At 41.7% G+C, this 10,502-nt stretch overlaps 1 protein-coding gene across 2 annotated transcripts; it reads left to right on the forward strand.

The window, feature by feature from the left end:
• Positions 1-247: 247 nt before the first annotated feature.
• rab3c (RAB3C, member RAS oncogene family) lies at positions 248-10,438 on the forward strand. Of its 2 annotated transcripts, none has more exons than XM_026342267.1 (5): positions 248-345; positions 2,113-2,337; positions 5,398-5,516; positions 8,027-8,151; positions 8,285-10,438. In XM_026342267.1, the coding sequence occupies exons 1-5, from the start codon at positions 328-330 to the stop codon at positions 8,473-8,475; spliced, it is 678 nt and encodes a 225-aa protein (XP_026198052.1). In that variant the 5' UTR covers positions 248-327; the 3' UTR covers positions 8,476-10,438. The 2 variants fall into 2 exon arrangements, with proteins under 2 accessions (XP_026198052.1, XP_026198053.1); XM_026342268.1 differs by lacking the exon at positions 248-345 and adding an exon at positions 744-905.
• Positions 10,439-10,502: the final 64 nt, after the last annotated feature.

The raw sequence follows: 10,502 nt of genomic DNA on the forward strand, positions 1-10,502 counted from the left end.
ATGTTGCTCCCCCCCACACCCCCACCCCACTTCCGCTGCGGATTCATTTAGCATTCACTCGCACTGAAAGGTCTGTAATAATCCTATTCATCACCACTCAGGCCTCTCTTATTTGCTCGGCCGCTTGCTCTCTGAAGCGGAGCTTGGCTGCATGGGCGGGGAGACGGACGCACGGCTGCAAGACCCGGCGAGGGTGACGCAAAAGGAGAGAGAGGCTATTATATTTGCTTCCTGAAATAAAAAATAATTTATGCTGCCCAGCTGGGAGGTTATTGACTGCTGGAGTGGATTTTAAAACAAATAGGGTGGAAATTTGCTGGGGACAAAATGGACTTATATGGGAAGGTAAGGTGTTTTTAACTATAATAGAGAAAGAGCATCAAAAAACCGTCATATACTTTCATATACTGCCTGTGATGCATTATGGAGACTGAACAGTGAGACTGGACGTCTCCAGCTTTAGTGATGCTTCCTAAAAAAACCGAACTAGAAAAGGCTTTTTTTCTGCGCTTCCACCGTAAATCATCCAGCTGTTGACAGCTGTGGCGCGTTGCATGCCGAGTATTGTAGTCGGATCTGCACTCTGGACGCCGTCCCCCCCCACTCCTGGGCTCGTGCTGAGCAAAAACTACAAGTCCCATCTGGTCGAGGCCAGCGCCGGTGACGTCAGAGAGGCGCACGACACGCTCGTCCTCCTCTCGCTGATGCCAGCCAGCCTCGTCAGCTCCGGGGTGCGTGCCAGATCCGAAGCGGAGGGGACAGCTCCCAGGTGCTGAAATCTAATCGGAGCCTCACAGAGACACAGAGGAGGGAAGAAAATCTCCGCCTGCGTTAGACACAGATAGAAAAACGGTGTTCTGCAAAACAGGGGCAGATACACGTAAGAGTCGAGGCCTTCAAACCAGGTTTGTTCTCCCGATGCCCTCAACGCGTTTCGCTACTTTCATTTATCCATTTCTGGTGGAGGACTGTCATTCGTAGGTACAACAACCTCTAACGTGATGTGGCCTGCAGCTTCCTCCTCAAACACGTCATGCGATTTAATGTGAGGTCGTTTTTTTTTTTTTTTTTTTTTTGAATGCACTGAAATGTTGAAAGCAGCGGTGTCGATGCGCCTTCACGGCTTCACTGGTGTCTGTCTTTTTTTATTTCTCCGTACACGGAAGCAAAAAGAAACCCAGTGCAGGATGGAGGTCCGGCATCTTTTATCACTTAGCTTGCACATGTTTGTCATGTAATGGCTCTAATGGCTTTTGTCCAAACGTTCACCTTGGAGCTAAGATGACCGTGCTGTTGTAGTGCTGCTCGTAGTTGTCTCGTCCTCTTAGGTCGTCGAGGGGCAGACAGCTTGTACTGAGATGCTAGGCGGATGCTGTGGTGTCAGATGCGTTGCTAAGGTGGAAAAAAACCCCCATCTCTATGGCCAGGACCAGGCCTTATCAGTAAACTAGAGCAGGAAGGTTTGATGTCTGATTATTATTCCAGTAGAACAGCTTTTCAAATCACACATTCAGATCTGCTGACAGTAGAAAATACATTTTAATGGAAAATTGGTGACATCTCTAATACCTTATATGTACATGCTTATTTTACAGAGCAGATAAAAGACAAGTACTGGATCAAAACAAAAAAAAAGCAATAACTAAATAATCATCATTTCGTTTAATTCAATGGTGTTTCACTGTTCCTGCTTTCTAAATTCCTGGTTATCTAATACTCCCCAACACGTCAGCTTGCTGCGTTGGTCATGCTGGTTTGCCTGACACAGCCGTCTGTCTCCTCTGATCTGCGGCCTGGACAGAATGCTTGTGCTTGTGCTCTGTGGCCAACATCTAACTCTTTCTCCCTCAGCTACTTACTGGCCTAGAAGCAGCTGGGGCGAAATAGTTGAGAAGAAAAAAACAAGTAATCTACACACAAAGCATTAAAACGACCTGATATAATGCACAACTTTAATACTAGTATGATGTCAGTATTAAATGTATAGTGAAATGATCACCATCTGGTTTATCAGCATTAGATTGTCCAGGTGTTCAGTGCTTTTTATAAGACACGTTCTCAACGTGAAATGGGGAACACTTGTTTCACCGCCCTCTCTCTCTGTTTTTGCAGATGGCTGCCACTCAGGACATGAAAGGAAAGGGAGAGGGAGGGGACCAAAACTTTGACTACATGTTTAAGTTGCTGATCATCGGCAACAGCAGCGTGGGCAAAACATCTTTCCTGTTCCGCTACGCCGATGACGCCTTCACGTCTGCCTTTGTCAGCACGGTGGGCATTGACTTCAAAGTGAAGACTGTGTACAAGAATGACAAGAGGATCAAGCTGCAGATCTGGGTATGAAACATTAAACGTCTGAGCAATAAACATAAGGAGATCAACTGTTTGTAAAGCCAAACTCCATATCAGAGTTGTATATGATCTAATGGTAAATGTCTGTCCAGATTACAAAGTCACAACAGCTTCAACAAGCCACAGTTACATTTTCCTATTTATCATGACAATCATGGACACATTTCCATTTAATACAGTTAAATCAAGAACACAGTATAAATCTGTTTTCTGTAGTAGTCTTCCTGAGGAGGTCTACTGAGCTCCAAGGGGGAAGGGCTTCGTCAGAGACGCCCTGCCCCCCCTATTTCTCCTTCTCTCTTCATTTTTGCTGTCTTGCAGAATGACACTGGTGCACTGTCCATTCATGCCAAGAGGCCACTTTCTCCCGATCTCTGCCCATATTGTTCTCTGTTGATCAATAGGTTTTTAAGCTGTGGGCTTGGACATACTAAACAGTTGTAATCACGCAGGATCGCCTGTGCATTCATTCAGTTTTAGTCAGTATTTTGGCAGAAGGGCTTTGCACTGCTCTGTGTCACCTTTTCATGTATAGATAAGCATGAACATGTAATTCAGGACATTGGATTCATCACAATCTTTTAAAGGAACAATTTAGACAAAAGCGAAAACAATTTCTCAAGTTAAACATTTGTTTCAGAATCCGAACTTTGCACCTTTATAATATTAGAGTTTGAATTTTAGCATTGCAGTAGTTCCCCCTAAAAAATATGTTCAGCTCTTTTTTTTCAGTACTAAAAACAGGTGCCTTATCATCTGCGGCTCTAATTAATTGAAAACAGCTTCAGGAAAGGCTGTGTTGTGTTTTCAGTGGATAAGACTCTACAATGTAAGGACGGAGACAGATGGAAGTCTCAACATTACTGACAGGAGACTAGTAAGTGTTAGTTTGACACACAGCCTGGAAGAACACAGAAACAACACCTTCCTTACAATGTGTGGGAAACTGAAGAATGTCTGCGGCTGTTTAATTAGGAGTTCATCAGAGCCCCTGAAGCAGATTGTAATCCCACTGAGATACTGGGGAGATGGAGAAGTTAAAGTTCCACTCCTTTGCTCTGTTTATTCTACTTTTGTCCTGTCGGATGCACACTCTCTTTCTTTCTTCCTGTATTTTGGTGAAAGTCAGTTTTCCTTTGGTGGTTTTCCTTTGTGTTGTCAATAGTTGTACTAATTAGTCATCACCAGACAGAAGAAGAGAGAAGAAGCACTCCAGCACGACGTGAGCGCATTGTTTGATCAGTCAAATGACTGGTCAATCGGGATAATGTGTTTTTATCATTAGCAAAGACAAACACAGTCAGAGAATAAAAGGACTGTACTGTGTCTGTCTTCTTCAAGTGGACTCAGACAGAGCTCAAACTTATAGTAAGTGGCCTTTTAAGGTGATGGCTCTAAGCTAATGTCGTTGTGGCAGCTGCACCATTAATTTGCTGAGAGATAAAGCATCATAGCTTTGTTCCTGTTGTCATATTAGTTTGAAGTGAATAAAGCACAGCGTGTGTTGCCAAGATGAACCATGTGAAGAGTTGAAACTCACTTTACTGAATGAAGAAGAGCGTCAGACTCCATTTATTACCCCCCCCCCCCCCCCCCCCCCCCTCTCTTGAAAGAGTCAGCTTCTTGGATTGATTTTGCATGAGCTGCAATGAACAAGCCAAGCTTTCCAAGGAGCTCCAATTCTCAGGACTCAGCATGTTTCTGTGCGTCCTGATCTGTCTTTTTGACCGAGAACAAGAAAACCTAATCACCAAAATAGCCTGGAAATGCTAAGGTCACTGTCAAGCATTCAGCCGAGACTCAGTAGATTAATCAGATGACTGAAACATACTGTATGATGACGTGGTCCATCCACACCATCATCACCAAGTAAAACTCACCATTATGTTGATCAGAATGTCACTGTTTATATAACACACGCATACACAACACACAATAGCTACTGGCATTAAAAATGCACACACAAATCCACATGCATTATTTTGTGTTATATTGTAAACGGACAAAAGCTTTTTAGCTGTGGTGTGTGTGGAGCCTCAGCGGGCTGCGAGCTCTGTCTCTGTGGAGTGAAGGTCAGAGCTGTCCTCTGGCTATAACAGGCACACTATTGCCGCCATGTGCAGACTGACAGGGAGCAAAAACACTGTGGCAAATACAATCCAGTGCTGCCTGTCGGGCTTCTGTTTAACAAGAGCCAAGTGGAGCAGCCAGAAGTCGACCATCGTGATTAACAGAAGCCTGCAAACACACTTGCAGGTGGAACAACGGCAGAGTAAACATACAATACAAACAAGAGGGACGCCATTGGAATTCATTATTATGTAACGTAGCATAAAACAACAAATGTTCGTATCTATAGACCAATAGAGGAACATTTTCGGATAAGCAGTGAAAAATTAAACAGCTCGTAAGCTCATAGCTTCAGAAATGTCTTTCACTTCCACACACTATATAGAAAAGCTTCATCTGCTTGGATTGGGCATTAGCATTTTCATTGACATCTTGTTGCACTGCAGCGGGCACTTGTTTCCAGGGTAATCCGTGTACAATGGACCGCTCCTTGAATGCTCTGTAATCACTCGCCCGCCTTGCCTTTGAGCCTCCAAATGAACAGCAACCGGCTTCTGCTGTTTAAATCATTTTACTTCTATTTTTAGCCCCTTTCCCTAGAAATGCATGTCATACACCGACCGGGCTCCGAATATTGCACCACGGAGCGTTGAACACTGCTGAGTGATTATTTTATTGACAAGAGGAAAGAATCAATCAAATCAGCCAAAACTGAGCCATTGTTTTTGGCATCTCATCAATGCGAAGCTAGTGAGGCGATTAGCGTAGTGATTATTTCCACATCATGAACACAATAAATGAGTAAATGCATCTTTAACAGCACAAGTTTATCTCTGATTTAAACCAAATGATGTATCTGTAAATAAATCTACTCATTTACCATTATGAACATGCATATACTGTACATGTGGTGTGCAGGGTCTTGTCAACGTTTCTAAACCTGACAGTCTGCTAACTCATGTTGTCTGGGTCTAGGACACAGCAGGCCAGGAGCGCTACAGGACCATCACCACTGCCTACTACCGTGGGGCCATGGGCTTTATCCTCATGTATGACATTACCAACGAGGAGTCCTTCGGTGCTGTGCAAGACTGGTGAGTGACGTTGACATGTTTTGGACAGATTTGTGTGACAGTACCATCTCTAGGAGTTCATTGTTGTGAGCATCACATCAACATCATCTAATGAACTACTTGTCTCCATGATGAAGCTGCTTGATATTGCAGATTTCCTTCTGAAAGTCGAAACAGCTTCCTTTCCTTCCCTACTTCCTCCTAACAGCAAGACTTTATCTCTCTGACATTTGACAACTTGATATGCAGTGTATGCTTGTCCATCTTTGGACATTTGGCAAGGTCATGGCTCTGGTCCATTCATGAGTCACACAAGCGTCTGCAGGCTAAACAGTAACTCTGAGCCAAGCCTAAATGTCTGTGATTTATGATGATGCATTCATGTCTAAAACGGGACTTGGAAGGAAGGCTATGTTCAATCAGCTGCTGAAACTAGGTTTCTGGGTTAGTGCTCTTGCTCTAGAAACAACATATTTTCATCAGAACAACTCGTACAGCACAACAACAGCTTTGATGGAAGAGCATCTGCCTTTAGAAATAAATGTGTCTTCCGGTTTATGCCCTGACTCGTCTCATTTCATGTACACGCTGCTGAGCTACAGTTATCTCCCTCTGCCAGCACGAAGAGATAACAGAAGCACAGGAGGAGCATTTTTTAAAAGCAGAGCTTTCTAAATGATCCCGGCAACGTTGTCTACAAGCTGGAAGGAAAGGATGATGTGACGCACACTGACTTGATATTGATGGTAGTATTGTGGACACTTCACCTGCATGCCACATGGCTCGCACCCATTGTGGGGCTATGACAATCATAATAAGGCCAGTGTTTACTTAGCTAGCAGTGCTTGACAGCTGCTTCAGGAACCAGCTGTCATCGCCAAAGCAGCTGAATTTCACCGAGCCTGGTGTTGTTTTGAATTGAGGGATGAAACATACAATGTTGTACTCTATTATTAGCATGACTAATAAAATACGTCGTATTGTCAGCCTGAATTGTACTAAAATTAGTTCCCAGTCATTGTAAGCAAGAATAAAAAGGTCTTTTTATTGAGGGAGGTCACAGCCAGGCACACCTATTATTCTGTCTGACATTTTGATGGACTACTGCAGTCTGGGCACCGTCTGCAAAGGGTATCTTAATTAATAGAGCCAAGTGTGTCACTGACGGTGACAATGCTGGAGAGTTATGTGTGAGTTTACTTACTAAGACAGTACATTAATGTCAAATGTGAACAAATGAAGCGGCTCTCTTTTCCCCTTCACATAACCAGCATCATTCTTTTTTTGCCTTTGCCCTAGGCTTTAATTCCACTTTTCTCTTTTCCCCGTTCCTTGTGACAAGGTTACAGAAAAAAAAAAACGGGTTGCTATGGCAACAGCTCCTTCCCTGTCTGTGGCTGAATTAAGCTCGTGACGTGCTCTTTTCCTGTCTGTGACAAAATGGGGGAAATATTGCAATGCTGACATCAAATGTAGGTCTTGAACAGTCTTGGAAGTATTTTCTTACTTTCATTTTTTTTTGTACCACTGATTAAACAGGTAACACATAATATTCTGCTTTGTTTGATGTGATACAAACACCAGAGGTTTTCTGTCTGTTAGTTATTATCAGCAGTTGGATTCAAGATGAGCCACACACCACTATAACAAGTCAAAACTGGACCCAGAGACAGGGAGTAGACGCTGCTCCCTCTCCCTTTCTTTGTTGTTTCTTCATTTCTTTTATTGCTAGCTATTTTTTCTCCTCTTTTCTGCCTTTGGTATGTTCACTGCCCTACTTTCAGTCACACTGCAACATCATGGGGAAATTGTGTGCAGCCTGCAGAGGTTAGAACAGTGCAGTGATTCACAGTAAATGTCCTATGCAACATTTGGAAGGGCTCACAATAGAGATTATGTCTTTAAAATATGTAGAGAATGTGGTACAGACCGTGTCTAATGTCATTAACTCTATCTAATAATTATTTTACTCAGAGATGTAGCAAAACATAAACTATACAGAATATCAGGTTCTTTTAAGCTCTAAAAGAAATGTACTGGTAAATGAAAAAAGGCTCTGTCAATTTTAAATAACCATACATAAAAACAACAGACAAACTAGTGTTTGCCATATGTCATGGTAAGTAAATAAAATAACCTGTGAGCTACTGTGATCACAATCACAAGCAGGAAAAAATTGAAAGTTGCACATACATCACATGACAAAAGCCAAATAGCTACAAAATAGCAAATAATAACCTACATCACAGAAAGGATGGCTGTGTATTTTCAGCAGTTGACCCACTTTTCCCCTGCTGCCAACAGTGACTCAAATATTTCATGATGCCAAACGAAAGGTGATGTAATCACTGTTCATGGCCAGTCCACATGGTGGAACACGTTCTTCCCTCTGCCATGTTTGAAGTCAATTTCTGAAGGATCCCATCCAACAAAAAGGGGCAGAAATCACTTACTGTATTCACAAAACACAGCAACAGTGAGAATCAGACTGTGATATCATATATATTGTATTGGTTTCTTACTGCACACAGGTCGACCCAGATAAAAACCTACTCTTGGGATAATGCACAGGTGGTACTGGCGGGGAATAAATGCGATATGGAAGAAGAGAGAGTGGTCTCAGTGGATAGTGGCAGACTGCTGGCAGAACAGCTGGGTAAGTCTTAGAGCGACCTCCATTTCTTACATACAGTAGGTTTCCTGTTGGGATTTGAACACTGCTGAATATTTTACTAGTCTCCTTTAAGTCTCCATCTCTTCATATTCTCATGTTTCTTTTTCTATCGAAGGTTTTGAGTTCTTTGAGACAAGCGCCAAGGACAACATCAACGTGAAGCAGACCTTCGAACGTCTAGTTGACCTAATTTGTGACAAGATGTCCGAGAGTTTGGACACTGATTCCGCTGTCACCACCGGAGCCCCCACAGCTAAACTCACAGACAGTGCTCCGCCCCTCCAGCAGCCCGGATGCAACTGTTAGTGACTGATGAAGCAAACGAAGGGCAGTGCAGGTCCCGTAAGGTGGTAGAGTGTGCAGTTTTGTTCACCCTCAGCGTTATCACTCCTGCTAGTGCTGCTTTTGCTGGACTACAGTTCAAACCCTGTTTAGTAGTAGAATTATAAAATGCTGTCGTATTATCTCACACTTATCTTATATCAAGAGCAAATAACCAGACAAACAGACATGGCTATTGTAAAATGTGTAACATTACAGAGTAAGTGAACTATAGAGACACAATATTCTCATTCTTCAGCTAGTTAGTATGGTTGTAAGCCAAGTAAGTTAAATAAGGCTGGAAATAATCAGAAATCATACTGTACAGTTAATCCTGAAGACCTTTAAAATCTTTAAGAGCTAGAATAATCATAAAGTGAGGTAGAGTCGACGAGTGCTTTAATAATTCTTTTATTTTTTGTACAATTTTGGTTTCTTTTATAAGTATATTATGTCTCCTAAAGTCGCTAAATCTATGATTTAGTGCACTATAGGATGTAGCGGCTTTCTTTCGTTTAACGAGCGCGAGCTGTTGCGAGTGCGGGTCTGCATGAGTGTGAGTGTCATGTCTGAGTCACAAATGAGTGCAACTTTGTCGTTCAAAAATCATCTACCTTGGATAAAAAAGTGGCCTTTTAGCATTTCCAACACGGCCTCTGTAAGTCCCCCCATCATACTTACTTTTGGAATAAATCCAGTATGTATAATGTTAATGTGAGTACTTTTCCACATTTTGCTGTCAGTAGATGTTTAACTCCTCTGATAAGTATCTTTGTAAAAAAAAAAAAAAACTGTGCTTAGCCTCTGATGTGACCCTTTATAGTTTGATGCCGTGAGCATGCCGCCAATAAGTCAATCATATGGCTGTTTTATCTAAAGATAGGCCTTACCTGAACTTCTGCTGAAACCTCTGCTCCTTTTTCAGTAAGAACATGGATCCAACATTTCATTAAATAAACATCTCACACTGACAAGTACAGTGTATACTATACAAATCAGCTCTGGCATGGAACGAACAGCCATATATTAAAAGTACTGTTGAATTTTTGAGTCAGCATGCTAAAATTTCATGTTTCTTCTATGAAATAAGTCCCACCTGAAACAAAACTATCAGACAACTGCTTAGAAAACAACATAAACATACATTAGTTTGAAGTGGGAGGCTAGCAGCTACATAGAGTACTGTAGTTTTCTTAATGACAGCTGAAGTGCATATAGTTTAAAAGTTGTAGCTTATTTGAAAACCCAGAAAGCCTTTCAGTTCATCAAGTCATTTGTGCCAAAACATTACAATTCCTTAATCATCGTCAGTTGTTTGTTGAATAGTTGATTAAAACCTCCAAAAAATTGCATGAAGTCAACCCTGACTATCTATGTAGATTTATATAATAAGATAATGTATATAATTCTCTATGTTACAGATCTAGAAGCATCGTCATAGCATTTGCTGTGAGATGCAATGGGCCAATAAGTGCAATATTTTATGAATTAAACCCTGTACATAGTTTCTCCTGTCCTCAAGTACAATGACTCTATCTGCAGTATGTGAGTGGCAGTGTGGTCAGAATGAAAGTGTGACCTAATGTGTGTGTGTGTGTGTGTTACTGTGTGCGTGTACCTGCCATAATGAAGAGACTAATTAAGTAATATAGTGTATTGTTTGTGTATTCCTTTTGTACAGATGTATTCACGTACTTTATGCTGTTCTTGCTAACTGTTGGGTGTTGACTGAACTTGTATTATCATGTCAAAATGCAGTGTTGTTGTAAAAGATAGTCAGGGAGATAACTTAGTCCATGCCATATGCCATACTGTTGTAATTCCAAGAAAAGGGAAACCCATAAACGATCCTGCGCATATGTGTGTACACGTGCTTGGTGCGTGTGCATCTGTGTATGTGTGTGATATTATAATTTTATGCTAATAGCCATTAAATAAATTATTGTAATGATCTGAAGTCAAGATTCATTTCATAGAGAAATAGATAATGAGACTGTTTAGATGCTCAAATA

This window comes from Anabas testudineus, chromosome 9 (assembly GCF_900324465.2).
Source record: "Anabas testudineus chromosome 9, fAnaTes1.2, whole genome shotgun sequence".
Taxonomy (NCBI): Eukaryota; Metazoa; Chordata; class Actinopteri; order Anabantiformes; family Anabantidae; genus Anabas; species Anabas testudineus.